General features: G+C 45.1%; 1 protein-coding gene across 1 annotated transcript; it reads right to left on the bottom strand.

The window, feature by feature from the left end:
* Positions 1–10519: 10519 nt before the first annotated feature.
* LOC123191997 (S-locus-specific glycoprotein S6-like) lies at positions 10520–14343 on the bottom strand. Its single transcript, XM_044604498.1, has 7 exons — positions 13016–14343; positions 12180–12329; positions 11973–12067; positions 11606–11840; positions 11275–11500; positions 11047–11182; positions 10520–10852 (listed from the first exon to the last, which is right to left on the bottom strand). Exons 1-7 carry the CDS (start codon positions 14316–14318, stop codon positions 10520–10522), a joined length of 2478 nt encoding a protein of 825 aa, XP_044460433.1. The 5' UTR covers positions 14319–14343.
* Between the last annotated feature and the right edge of the window lie 977 nt (positions 14344–15320).

The raw sequence follows: 15320 nt of genomic DNA, 5'->3' as shown, positions 1-15320 counted from the left end.
TTCTGTCAATCACTATTTTATCTGAAAGATTAACTCCCACTTGATTCAAGCAATTGTAGTACCCAGACAATCTGAGCACATGCTTACTGCTTGAGCTATTCTCCTCCATCTTTTAGCTATAGAACTTGTTGGAGACTTCATATCTCTCAACTCGGGTATTTACTTGAAATATTAATTTCAACTCCTGGAACATCTCATATGGTCCATGACATTCAAAACGTGTTTGAAATCCCGATTCTAAGTTGTTAAGCATGGTGCACTAAACTATCAAGTAGTCATCATATTGAGCTAGCTAAACGTTCATAACGTTTGCATCTGCTCCCGCAATAGGTTTGTCACCTAGCGGTGCATCAAGGACATAATTTTTCTGTGCAGCAATGAGGATAATCCTCAGATCACGGATCCAATCCGCATCATTACTACTAACATTTTTCAACTTAGTTTTCTCTAGGAACATATAAAAATTAAACGGGGAGCAACATCGCGAGCTATTGATCTACAACATAGATATGCTAATACTACGAGGACTAAGTTCATGATAAATTAAAGTTCAATTAATCATATTACTTAAGAACTCCCACTTAGATAGACATCCCTCTAATCATCTAAGTGATCACGTGATCCAAATCAACTAAAACATAACCGATCATCACGTGAAATGGAGTAGTTTTCAATGGTGAACATCACTATGTTGATCATATCTACTATATGATTCATGCTCGACCTTTCAGTCTCAGTGTTCCGAGGCCATATCAGCATATGCTAGGCTCGTCAAGTTTAACCTGAGTATTCTGCGTGTGCAAAACTGGCTTGCACCCGTTGTAGATGGACGTAGAGCTTATCACACCCGATCATCACGTGGTGTCTTGGCACGAGGAACTTTGGCAACGGTGCATACTCAGGGAGAACACTTTTATCTTGAAATTTAGTGAGAGATCATCTTATAATGCTACCGTCAATTAAAGCAAGATAAGATGCATAAAAGATAAACATCACATGCAATCAAAATATGTGACATGATATGACCATCATTATCTTGTGCCTTTGATCTCCATCTCCAGAACATCGTCATGATTTCCATCATCACCGGCATGACACCATGATCTCCATCATCTTGATCTATATCAATGTGTCGTCACATGGTCGTCTCGCCAACTATTGCTCTTGCAACTATTGCTATCGCATAGCGATAAAGTAAAGCAATTATTTGGCGCTTGCATCTTATGCAATAAAGAGACAACCATAAGGCTTCTGCCAGTTGCCGATAACTTCAACAAAACATGATCATCTTATACAACAACTTATATCTCATCACGTCTTGACCATATCACATCACAACATGCCCTGCAAAAACAAGTTAGACGTCCTCTACTTTGTTGTTGCAAGTTTTACGTGGCTGCTACGGGCTTAGCAAGAACCGTTCTTACCTACGCATCAAAATCACAACGATAGTTTCTCAAGTTGGTGCTCTTTTAACCTTCGCAAGGACCGGGCGTAGCCACACTCAGTTCAACTAAAGTTGGAGAAACTGACATCCACCAGTCACCTGTGTGCAAAGCACGTCGGTAGAACCAGTCTCGCGTAAGCGTACGCGTAATGTCGGTCCGAGCCTTCATCCAACAATACCGCTGAACCAAAGTATGACATGCTGGTAAGTAGTATGACTTATATCGCCCACAACTCACTTGTGTTCTACTCGTGCATATAACATCAACACATAAAACCTAGGCTCGGATGCCACTATTGGGAAACGTATTAATTTCAAAAAAAATCCTACGCACACGCAAGATCATGGTGACGCATAGCAACGAGAGGGGAGAGTGTTGTCTACGTACCCTCGTAAACCGGAAGCGGAAGTGTTAGCACAACGCGGCTGATGTAGTCGTACGTCTTCACGGCCCGACCGATCAAGCACCGAAACTACGACACCTCCGAGTTCTAGCACACGTTCAGCTCGATGACGATCCCCGGACTCCGATCCAGCAAAGTGTCGGGGAAGAGTTCCATCAGCACGACGGCGTGGTGACGATCTTGATGTTCTACCGTCGCAGGGCTTCGCCTAAGCACCGCTACAATATTATCGAGGATTATGGTGGAGGGGGCACCGCACACGGCTAAGAGAACGATCACAAAGATCAACTTGTGTGTCTAGAGGTGCCCCCTGCCCCCGTATATAAAGGAGCAAGGGGGAGGCCGGCCGGCCCTTGGGGCGCGCCAAGGAGGGGGGAGTCCTCTTCCTAGTAGGAGTAGGACTCCCCTTTCCTAGTCCAACTAGGAAGAGAGAAGGGGGAAGGAAAGAGAGGGAGATGGAGAGGGAAAGAGGGGCCGCGCCCCCCTCCCCTAGTCCAATTCGGACTCCTCATGGGAGGGGGCGCGCCACCTCCTGGGCAGCTGCCCTCTCTCTCCCCTCAGGCCCACTAAGGCCCAATACTTCCCCGGCGAATTCCCGTAACTCTCCGGCACTCCGAAAAATACCCGAATCACTCGGAACCTTTCCGATGTGCGAATATAGTCGTCCAATATATCGATCTTTACGTCTCAACCATTTCAAGACTCCTCGTCATGTCCCCGATCTCATCCGGGACTCCGAACTACTTCGGTACATCAAAACTCATAAACTCATAATATAACTGTCATCGAAATCTTAAGCGTGCGGACCCTACGGGTTCGAGAACAATGTAGACATGACCGAGACACGTCTCCGGTCAATAACCAATAGCAGAACCTGGATGCTCATATTGGCTCCCACATATTCTACGAAGATCTTTACCGGTCAAACCGCATAACAACATACGTTGTTCCCTTTGTCATCGGTATGTTACTTGCCCGAGATTTGATCGTCGGTATCTCAATACCTAGTTCAATCTCGTTACCGGCAAGTCTCTTTACTCGTTTCGTAATACATCATCCCGCAACTAACTCATTAGTTGCAATGCTTGCAAGGCTTTAAGTGATGTGCATTACCGAGAGGGCCCAGAGATACCTCTCCGACAATCGGAGTGACAAATCCTAATCTCGAAATACGCCAACCCAACAAGTACCTTCGGAGACACCTGTAGAGCACCTTTATAACCACCCAGTTACGTTGTGACGTTTGGTAGCACACAAAGTGTTCCTCTGGTAAATGGGAGTTGCATAATCTCATAGTCATAGGAACATGTATAAGTCATGAAGGAAGCAATAGCAACAAACTAAACGATCAAGTGCTAAGCTAACGGAATGGGTCAAGTCAATCACATCATTCTCCTAATGATGTGATCCCGTTAATCAAATGACAACTCATGTCTATGGTTAGGAAACATAACCATCTTTGATCAACGAGCTAGTCAAGTAGAGGCATACTAGTGACACTCTGTTTGTCTATGTATTCACACATGTATTATGTTTCCGGTTAATACAATTATAGCATGAATAATAAACATTTATCATGATATAAGGAAATAAATAACAACTTTATTATTGCCTCTAGGGCATATTTCCTTCACACTTTACACAATACGAACATCTTGTATATGTTATAATTGGTAAAACTTCAGAAAGAGATGAATTACATGCGCAACAATTCTGAAAGTGAATTGAATGACAAATTTTAGTTAAGGACGAAGGTGAAAAAATACATAACAAAGTACTCACGACCCTTAATAACCAAGTTAGCGGCCCTCCTAAATCTTTTGCTTGATGCATGCATGCACCGCCATGCAATGCAATATAGGAGCATGGCTAAGTTCTTCACAGTATGTGCCGGCAATTTTAAGATAAGCATATGCATATGGACATCAACGGACCCAATATATAGCCAGGTTTTCTTTTGAGGAAACAATATATAGCTAGGTGAATAATAGTATGTAAATGAAAGTGTAGTTCGATTTGGTCTCTGTATATGCATGTAGGTTAGCAGGTCCAAAGATTTTGCTAAATACTTTGCGTGTTATTGCCATTGCATTAGTTGCATTGATATGAGTTCTCCATGGTGATATGTGGAAGTGAAAGTTGAGAAGCTTCTTACTCTTGGGTGTTTGGGCACCCTAGAGCTTGTGTAGCTTGGATGCTTGGGTGCCCTACATGGTTGGTGGTGTTGCGGAGTTCAATCATTTTGGTGTAAAGCTCCGAGCAAGTTCGGGGTCTCCAATTAAGTTGTGGAGATTTCTCCGAGCAATTTGTACGGGTTCGGTGACCGCCCCCAAGGGTTACCAATTGTAGGGGTTCGTTGACTGCCCCCAAGAGTCGCCATTTGTATGGTTTTGGTGACCGCCCTCAAGGGCCCTTAGTGGAATCACGACATCTTACATTGTGCGAGGGTGTGGGGAAAATACGGTGGCCCTAGTGGCATTTTGGGGAACATTGTGCCTCCACACCACTCTAACGGAGACTAGCATCGAAAAGGGTGTGAACTTTGGGATACATCATCGTCTCCTCATGCCTCGGTTATCTCTTACCCGAGCCTTTTACTTTGTGCACTTTGTGATAGCCATAGTGTTTCATGTTATGTATCTTGCTATCACATAGTTGTTTATCTTGCTTAGCATAAGTTGTTGGTGCAAATAGTTGAGCCAGGTATATTTAGGTTTTCTGCTTGACAAACTAAACACTAGTTTTATTCTGCATTTGTTCAAGCCAAAATCGTAATTGTTTTCAAAGTGCCTATTCACCCCCCCCCCAGGCGATATCCACGTCCTTTCACTCAGGTTTGGGATCATGTTGCCACAATACATTATTCACAAATTGGAGGACATTTTTTAAATCGATGAACTAAAGCAAGGGCCAACGAGGGGATTTTCGTAGGTTGAGGATGAGCTACTTTTCCTTACGGAAATAACATTTAAGTAATTGACACTTCATGCACTTAATAACTAACTATGTTTCTATTACACATAGACATCATAATCTTAACTCCACATATATTAAGTTATTTGCTAGATCCATATACCAAGTTCTGTAGATATTTAATGACATGAGAACACATTATAATACATCAACGGGCATAAGTAAAATTGGTGGAATAATGTGAAGTATATGTTTTCTTTTTGTATTATGATAATATCGACTATAACAAAAAAAAATGTAAACACTACAAACTAAATAATGAAAAAAATGCAACAAATTACAGTTTAATGTAGCATAAGAAATGTATTTATAATGGTGAATATGGGAATTGTATAAGCTATTTATAACTTAACTTAAATAAATGTTTTTTAGTTGTTAATGTTGCTAGTTATACCAAAATTTGTTATTGTCTATATAATTTATTGGATGATGTTTAATCAAAATGACATACATTAATGACTAGCTCAATTGTGACGAAATAAAATAGTTCAGTATAAATAGATAGATAGTATATATAACCTTAATAGACCCATAGGTCAGAACATTAATAAAGTGGCCCAAAATATATGTGGCAGGCGTAAGTCGTCATCTTCCTTCCCGTGTAGGATTTTGACTCGATTTTCTAGCGTCAACTCAAACTTATTATGTTGGATGACAAAAAATGTCTCAATCAAACCAGATTAACAAACGTATCGAATTGTAAATTATCTAATACAGTATACTAATTTAGTCTAATCTATGTATAATTTTTTTTATTTACATTTTTATATTCGGAATTGCCTGTTGGCTTGGTTGTTGCAGTCTCACATCAAGGCGGAATTTACTTACTTAAACTGTAAACCATATTAAAAAGTATAACTAAAAAAAATACAATTTGTAGAGTTATAGCTATTTAAGGTATCTCCAATAACCCTAACTTATTGTTTTATATTGTAAATACAAAAAATTGACACAATTTGTAGCCCTTCAAAACTCATTAACCAATCTTTTAACAACCTAGCTGGGGAAAAGATATATGCATATTTTTATCTGCAAAATACTTTTGTATATTTTTCCTATGAAATATAATGTTTACGTATTAAAAAAAATTAATTGTGAATTTTATCTAGTAGAACGGAAAAAGTAAACATAACACTAATAAAAAAAGTAAAATTTACAAAAAGAGAAAAAGCTACAAATTACTCTTCTTTTGAAAAAAAATTACACGTTACTTGATGGGACAGCTCTCCTCACGTGCACGACCTAGCCAATGTGCAAGCTACAGGCTAGGACACCCAAAAGTATATGGTGTTTGTGATTGAACTGGTGGGGCGTGTTTCTTCAAAAGAAAAAAACAAAAAGAACTCCCGAGACGTGTAGAGCCCGATTGGAATGCGGTCATGTCAAAGTAATGTCTCTTTCCTTTTTTTAACAAAAAGAAAGGCCTCGAAGGACCCAGAATTATGCTAGATAAGCATGTAGGTACGTTTTATTAAAGGACCCATAAAAAAGTGAAAATTGTACCCCATTCCAAGCACTTTATGAAAAAAGACGTATAAAACAAAGCTGAAAAGCAATCCAGTCCTTGTGGCAGGCTTTCAACTGGGCCGGTTTAGTCATGCCAGCACGTCAGCCCGCTTGTCTGGCCTATCATGGGCCGGCCGGGCACGTAGCCCAGCTAGGGCCATACCTTGGCTGCCTAGTCCGTCACGGCATGCCTAAGCCTAATCCTACCACTAAGGGCATTTTCAGCCGCGCCCCCAACAAGGCCCCCCAGGTCATTTTTTCGGCGTCGGCGCCGAAAACACGGCCCAGGCGCGCCTTCAAGACGCCGAAAATCGCCGGTTCGGACCTTTTTTCTACCCTGCGGTCACAGGCCGAATCCGGCGCGCTGGGGAGCAGTTGGGGGCTCCGGCGCTAGGGAAAAGCACGCCTGGCCCACACTGACAGGGGAAAAGTCAAGGTTTTCTTCCCCCGACTCGCCTCGCACCCCCGCGCCCTCGGCCATCACTAGCTATATCCCGGCGATGGTCGCCGCCCTACTCCGCTAGATAGCCATTCCCCGCCGGAAAATAGTAGCGCTTCACCACGGCAGCCCCTCCCACAGCAGCTGGGCGTTTCCGGCCGCGGAGGCGCGGTTTAACGGCAGGTACACGTCCACCGAGCACAAGGTGTTCGGCGTTTTGCCTGCCTCGGCGATGGACTCGGATGAGGAGGAAGAGCTCGCCGCGCTGCTGGAGGAGAAAGCCGCGGCTGACGTCCAGGAACAAGAGCATCTCATGGTGCTCGCCGCCCTCGCCCAGCTGCTGGCGAGCAATGAAAAGCCGCGGCGAGATGACTCGGTGCCGGGGCGGATGAAAGCAAAGAACCGGCATCGTCTCCAAGGCTACTGCATGCTCTACTCCGACTACTTCGCCGATGCTCCACTTCATGGCGAGAGAACATTTCGGCGCCGTTATCGGATGAGCCGAAAGCTCTTCCTCAGGATTGTGAATTCCATCCGGGAGTTCGACAACTACTTCAAGTGCAAGATGGATTGCACTGTCGCTCTTGGATTCACCTCCATCCAGAAGTGCACGACAGCGATGAGGATGCTTGCATATGGAGCTCCTAGTGATTCACTCGACGACTATGGGCGCATGGCCGAGTCCACCAGCATAGAGTGTTTCTACAAGTTCTGTCGGGCAGTGGTGGCAGTGTTTGGGCCATAATACTTGAGAACACCCAATGCGGAAGACACTGCTCGGATCCTAGCCCAGAATGCAGCAAGAGGATTTCCTGGGATGCTTGGAAGTATCGACTGCATGCATTGAAAATGGAAGAATTGCCCATTTGGTTGGCAGGGGATGTACAAAGGCGCCAAAGGCGGTTGTAGTGTGGTGCTTGAGGCGGTAGCCACACATGACCTCTGGATTTGGCACTCCTTCTTTGGTATGCCAGGAACTCACAATGACATCAACGTGCTGCAGTGCTCTCCTGTTTTTGCCAAGCTCGTTGAGGGCCATTCTCCTCCGGTGAACTTCGAGATCAATGGGCACCAATACAACAAGGGGTACTATCTAGCTGACGGCATCTATCCGAGATGGTCGACATTTGTGAAGAAGATCTCAAACCCTGTGGCAGGAGGCAAGAACGCCTGGTTTGCGAAGCTTCAGGAGGCTTGCAGGAAGGATGTCGAGCAGGCATTTGGTGTGCTCCAATCTCGATTTGCTGTTGTTCGGTACCCCGCTCAGACCTGGTCCAAAGATCAAATGTGGGAGATTATGACTAGCTGTGTCATCTTGCACAACATGATCATCGAGAGCGAGCAAGAAGACCCAGTGTTTGACACTGAACCATACTACAGGCAGGGTCCTCTAGCCGAAATTGATCACCAGCTACCAGCAACTTGGACTGCCTATCTCAGTATGCGTCAGGAGATCCGAGACCCACAGGTGCATCATCAACTACAGAAAGATCTAATTGAGCACCTATGGAGGCTCAAGGGGGACGCCGTGTGATGAAATACGAGTTTTTATTTGTTGAACTATATAATTTGTATTGAACTATTTGTTGTTGTACTATTTTGTTAAAGTATTTGATTTTTCTGTGATGAAATATGTGATAAGAAATAATTGTGTTGATAATTGAACGCCGAGACACGGCGAAACCACGTCGAATATGGGCCTATTCTCGCCCATATGGGCCCTTTATTCGCCGAAATTGGGCTGCAAAGTGGGCCAATTTCGGCGCCTGGGGGCGACGACTGGACGCAAAACCGCCCCGAATGCCGATTGTATCGTCGGCTCGCCTCCGGGGGCGATTTTTATGCGTCCTGAGGGGGCCAACGGCTGAAGATGCCCTAAGTACTTGTACCAGGGCGAGGGAGGCAAAGAGGCACCTAGGACCAGGGACACATGCATGTGATTCCCTGCATCGATGTGCCTCTGCACTACGGCGCTGCGCACGGATAGGTGGCTGACCGACGATCAATTTTTTTTCAATGATGCCAACGAGGCAACGATCGACGTGCCTACTTGGCCCAGCTGTGCCAGCCAGCCAAACGGGCCACCATGTTAGCCCGTGTAGCCAGGGGCCGTGCCTGGGCCTGGGAGGCTAGCACGTGTGCCGGCCCGACACGATCCAATTATTTAGCATGTCTGGTCGGGCCGCGCCGTGCCTGGCCCGTTTAATCTAGGCCAGGCCAATGCCGTGCCGGGCCGGCCCATTTGGCCAAGTTTGGACAAAACCACTTGAGGCAGAGGAGTGGCTACAACACCGCCAGTGGCCAGAGGTAGACTTTAAGACATCAAGTTGAAGCGAGTATACTGCCTCCCTCTTGGCATGACGGTCGAGAGAAAAGAAAGGGGCCGACAGTGAAGGCGTAAAAGATTATCATCTTATAAAAGAATTATAGCTGCTAATCCATCTCTAATACCCTCTAACTTTAAATTTTCTTTTGGAAGATCCCAAAAAGTTGAGGCAAATTCTAACATCCCAAAACCCATCACTCAAGCCCGCTACTTTGAGCAGGGAGGATTTTTAGACTACAACCGCCTAGCTTAGATGAATAATGTTCACATATAAAATATGTGCATCTACCTCTAAATACTTTCATATATTTTGGTAGAAATATTTTATAAATTATTCTTTTATATAAAAAATGTACATATATCTATGAGAAATATTTTAATGTTTTGAAATATAAAGTTCACATACTAAGAAACTATATTAGTGATCCCGCAAAATAAACTATATTAGTGTATTTCACCCAATAGAGTAGAATAAAAATCCCCCGAAAGAATTAGAGAACAAAGAAAACGAAACAAAAAGTGAAAATGCAAAAAAAGGAAAAAGGTTTTTTAGGATAAGAAAAGCAGGAAAAGTTATTTTTAGGGGCAAGCATGAAAAGGTTAAACTCGGCGTTTTGCTGGCTGGGATCTCGTCGCACTGCTCGCTGCAGTGGAGAGGCCCGGAGGTCGTGCTGTCTTCATTATTAGTACCATACGGCTTAGCTAGATTAAGTTCGGCTAATTTATAAACCGGACGGCAGGGACGGTTAGCAACCACACGGCAGGTGTGGTCAGCTATTACAAATTGAATTGGTTAAATGATCCGTTGGAGATTATTATTACATGCACGGCTCCATATTGCCTGCATCGTTGCTGCTAGCTTTCCACACTGACATAGTGTGCGTGCATTTTTGTTTCTTCTCCTTTTTCTTTCTCAGTTCAAACTTTTTTTTCTTGGTGGGAATTGATGAAAATTATACACCAATGGCAATGCTAATGGTTACTTGCCCATACAATATTCACTCTCCTGATTATCATAGCCTGCTAATTGTCAGACTATGCTAATGGTTATGCACCAGTTCAGAGCGCAAACTGTTCCCATCCTTTGAACTAGACTAAGCTCTGAATGCTGTGCACGGCCTAGTGGCCTGCATAAAAATTCACTTTGCAGTGTTCAGTCTACTCTTCACATAAGAAAGCTCCAAAAATTCTGTCGTAGTTTGAACAAGCACATATTCAGACAGGAAAACAAAGGCGATGTCCAGTATAAAGCGGGGCGAAAGCCTTTTTCGATAAAGTACACAGATAAAACATCAACTTCAGAACGCAAGTTTCGGCCTGGCAGTAAATTTTAGGCCTATTTCCCTTGGACTGTCACGATGAAGCCACAAGGAATGATGAGGCACTCAAACTGGAAGGATCCAGGCCCAAGTGATCACGGATCATCACTCATACGCTGCGTTTGCCGCAGGATGTGCCGAGCGAGAGATGGTGCTCGGTCCGGGGGTGTCATCTGAGATTATTAGCTGTACGCTCGGGCCAGCTGCCCTGTGAGCTATGGGTTTACTTGGCATTCGGAGCTGTGAGTCGCTGCTGGTTAGCATTGCCACAACTTCAGACATGGCAGGCCTGTCCTCCTCAGGCGACCGGTGCAAATTCTGCACGCAGAGAAGGCCAATCTGGATGCACCTGGCTAGTGCTGACAAGAGCTCGCCAAGTTCGCCCACTTCTTGATCAAGAAGCTCCTCAATATCACGACGATTCCACAATTCCCAGGCCTGCAAAAATATGCTCGGTCATACGGAGTACCGCTCATCTTTGTTTGATATGGCTATGTTTGGAACGTGTGTGTTAGGTTTGTGTAGCAAGCTGAACAAAGATCACCCGTTCAATGCTAGTTTGCACCCGTTTCAGTGGGAAGAAACTAGAGGACGCCTCAAGGAGGAGTATGTTTTTTCATGAGCAGACTTACATGAAGAAGGAACGTTGGCATGCTTGTTCTCCTTTTGCCGATGACTATCTCCAGCAGGACGACTCCGAAGCTATATACATCACACTTGTACGTCAGGGTCCGCTCTGCTCCTGCATACTCTGGAGCGACATATCCTCTTCATTTAACACAAAACATGGAATCAATTTCCTAACATAGTAGTCTAAGTTGAATATGAAACATTGGATGAGATGGAAATTTCAGTCGTACGGTGTCAGTACTACTGTCGGATCTGTCTGGTCGGCAATGAACAGCTTGGCAGTGGCGAAGTCTGCTATCTTCGGGTTCCACGAATCATCCAGAAGTATATTGCCAGGTTTAAGATCCCTGTGAATGACTTGCTTGCTGTGAAGGAATTCAACACCTACTGCAACCCCACGAATTATTTCCAGTCTTTGCGCCCAATTCGGTGAAGAGCGGGGCATGTTTTGTTCTCCTGCGTTTCCAAACAGGTGCGTGAGGCCAAATACAGATATGAATAGTTTTGGATACATGTGCGCATATAATGATAGATTGACACGGCATGCATTGCAGTGGGTACCAAATATGTAGCGATTTAAACTTTTTTTCTCCATCCACTCATAGACTAGTATCCACTCATCTTCTTCCTGGTCCTGGCAATAGTAGAGAAGCTCGGCAAGATTGACATGCGTGAGGGTCGACATCACTTCCACTTCCCTTAAGAAATCTTCCCTCCCTTTATCAGTAAGACGAGTGCGTTTCAGCCTCTTTACAGCAACATCAACGGCAAGGTCTGTACCATCGCGTAACTTCCCCTGGTGATTATACAGTACCATGTTACGATGTAGTTTCAGCATATAAACGCAGTATACAATTAACTACTACTGCAGGATGCCATGGGAATGTCTGTAGTTAATCTGTGACAAATGTACTAGAATAGTTATTACCTTGTAGACGTTGCTAAATCCTCCTTTGCCAATGATGTTTCGGTCGGAAAAACCTCCTGTAGCCTCTTTTATAGTAAGAAAGTGCACGCACAGACCTCATGGGCAAAGCAATATTTGGAGAACCATTATCAGGAGTGTTGGGTACTGGAAAATAATTAGGCTTGTCAGATCTTATCTCCCCTTCAGAATAGTAAAAGAAGGGAATACAAATGTGTTTATATAGACAGCGTTTACCTGGATTGTGAGATCGTCTCCAGATGAAAAAGAAGAAAGCAAGGAGAACCACGATGATGATCACGGATACAGATACACCGATTATAACAATCCGAGTAGGAAACTTGGACACAGATGGCTCACCTGGTATGTGTTATGAAAAGTCAACTTCGTAACCTTAAAATTTCCTTAAAATTGATTTTTCTTTTTGTATTTGCACAAAGGTGTCAATCTTTTCTTTTAGAAAGGCCTATAGGGACATTAACCCAACTGAACCTTTGCCATTAAGCCACAAACGCAGCAAAGAATTACAGCAAATCAAATTGGAAAGAAAGTAAGATGTTGCTTCTATCAAAATGATGAATTGATAAAGCACTTTTTTTTTACTATATCATCTCGTTTACGCTGTAAATCAAGTCAACTTCCAGGGCGGTGTTTCTGAGCTCGGCTCATATACACCCGCATGAACAGTAAGATCAAGAAAAATAGTAAATCTCAAAAAATTAGACGGCAAGCATGCTCGTTTCTTCAAAATCCATGTAAAATTTGTGAATAACAGTGTGGTGATCTCAGAAAACAAAATCCCACTATTTTCCTTTGTCAAGATCATCACACATGACTTTTTGTTGCGAATATTTGCATGCAACTAGAAGAACAAATATGTTCCTTGTCAAACATTTTCACGATCTTTTAATTGTTTACTATTTTCCTTGATTTAACTGTTAATGCGGGTGTATACGAGCTCGAGATCAGAATTGAATTCAGGTCAATTTCTTTCCAGACATGAAACTTGCATGGCAGAAATGAGTGGATGGATAGTCTGTACATACCAAATTCTGATTTCGACAACCTGAGGTAGAGATCCTGCTTGTTGTCAATGAGGCGAAGATCAACAATGGCATCCGCCCACATGACATAGCCACTGCGATTGCCGCCGCCTCTGGTATCAGCAGCAGCGTAGGCCAAGCATGAGCAGTTGGCATAGCACCTCGCTTCGCACTCCTCCAGCGTAGCGACATCAATATCCACGGTCGCATTCTGCGTGTCAGGAAGCTTCACTCCTGACACCACCTTGAAGCGGCCCGTCGTCTTCCCGCCACGACACTCCAGAACTGCGTCGCGCTGGCACCCGCCCGCATACTGCTTCATCTGCCACGCCGAAGCCGATACAGAGCTGAACCCCGGCAGGCAGCCGCAGAACCCGGACAATGCCGCCTCAGGGTTGCAGAGGCCAGACGCCCCGCACTTGCCATAGGCTTCGCAGGTGACGTCCCTTGCCCCCCTGCTGAAGAAGGAGATCCACGCCCCTGTGTCGGTGTTCCACACCAGCGGCTCCACCACGCCAGTGTGGTTCACAACGACGCGGGTCAGTGGTGCGCCGGGCACGGCGGTGTACCCATATGTTATCTCCGTCGACCTGCCCGTCAGGCCGGTCATGTGCAGCGGGTACATGTTCGTGTACGTCGATGCCTCCGGGACACCGTTGAAGTAGAGACCGTTCCATGGCCCCGTGCGGTACGTCTTGACGTTGCCACGCCACAGGACGAGCTCCGGTAACCCCTTAGTTTCCAGCGTACGGCCGTAGTCCCCCGGAGACGGGTCGTCCGCTGATCGCCATGACGTGAGCTGCCACTCGGTTTTGGTCCAGAAGTTCTTACCCAGCTTCATGCCGGGCAGCAAGGTGTCCGACGGGTGGTCGAACGACTGCCACAGGTAGGCGTCACTGCTGCCGTTCCGCACAACCAGGTTGCCGGAATCGAGAAGTTGAGCCGCGCTTCCGCTGGAGAAGTCTGAAGACCAGACCGTGCGGCGGGAGCCGTCAAGCAGGACGAGGGTGGCAGCGTCGTTGAACACAAACATGCCGGACGTGTCGCCGAGAGGGTCATCACGGTTGGCCACCCAGTAGACGGTGTCGTTGGACACCGAGAACCATATGCCGAGGTACCTCTTAGTGGACACCCCGGGAGAAAAGAACCCTAGGGTGAAGGAGCCGCCGGCCGAGACAAGCGTGTCGCCATTGGAGTCAGTGAGGTTCTGGCCTTTCTCGAGCTTGTCAGCAGCGGAGGTCTGGATGGAGAGGAGCAAGATGCATGCCAAGAAGAGGAGCAGAAGAAGCTGGCTGGTTGGTCTCATGATGGGTGTTCCCTTACACTGTTCATGCACACCAGAGAAATGTTGGTCCTGGACTGCACCTGTTTTGTAGCTTCAATGGGCAACACCATACCTTTTTTCCTTTCAAAAGCAGAAGACAAATTCTTGTAGTTCAACCTCTGGCTAACATGGCCGGTACTTGAATTAAATTTCGAAATATAAGCTCAAGCAAGTGGGTCATTAGAGTACTGGGTCAAAGTGGGGCGCATCGGATATGATTGGTGCCAGCTTGCCACGATGCCAACTGCAAGCCGGCGACACCCTAATTGTCAACGCAATATTTTACAAAAATAAAACTTTTTGAACAAATATTATGGTAATTTCGCAAGCCAATCTAAGCATAAGCGCGATAAAGAATTTCTTCTTGCCCAATTATGCATGTGTTGTATACAGACAGCTGTTTTTCTTTTTTCCTTTTCTGAGAATCATATGTGCAACTGCTATGGATATGCAATTTTGCAAACCTTTGCTGGGACCGGGCTTACTTGTGTCCATGTCCCCGCTCTCAACAAGGAGAAAAACTAAAAAGAAAACAGAAAATCTTGTGGGTCGAAGTCTTCCCCCCCCCCCCTTATGCAGACGGCTAGGGTTTTCTCTCCGTGTCGTGAATGTGATTTCTTTCTTTGTTCGGCTGGTTCTGCTTTCTTTCTGTGTCTCTTTGTTCAAGCTGATCAGGGGGTTACCTAATGATTCTAAAAGGGGGGGGGGGGGGTTACCTAGTGTAATTAACCGGCCCTGACAGGTGACGGTTTAGGGATGTAGATTGTACGTGGTTATGGTGGAGCTGATATTCCAAGCCGCCAAGTTGATCTTGACATCCACGGCCCAGGTTAGATAGTTGCTACAATCAATGTTGAGATCAACAAACTCTTTCTTGGATATATCTGCGCCATATCCTGCATGAAATCATCATATTGATTAATTTACTCTCAAGTAAATTAATTTGTGTTGTAAACCACAATGTTTATTAAGCAAACCCATCGG

This window comes from Triticum aestivum, chromosome 2A (assembly GCF_018294505.1).
Source record: "Triticum aestivum cultivar Chinese Spring chromosome 2A, IWGSC CS RefSeq v2.1, whole genome shotgun sequence".
Classification (NCBI taxonomy): Eukaryota; Viridiplantae; Streptophyta; class Magnoliopsida; order Poales; family Poaceae; genus Triticum; species Triticum aestivum.
Note: the sequence above shows the minus strand (reverse complement) of the source record. Positions and strands in the feature narration are given on the sequence as shown.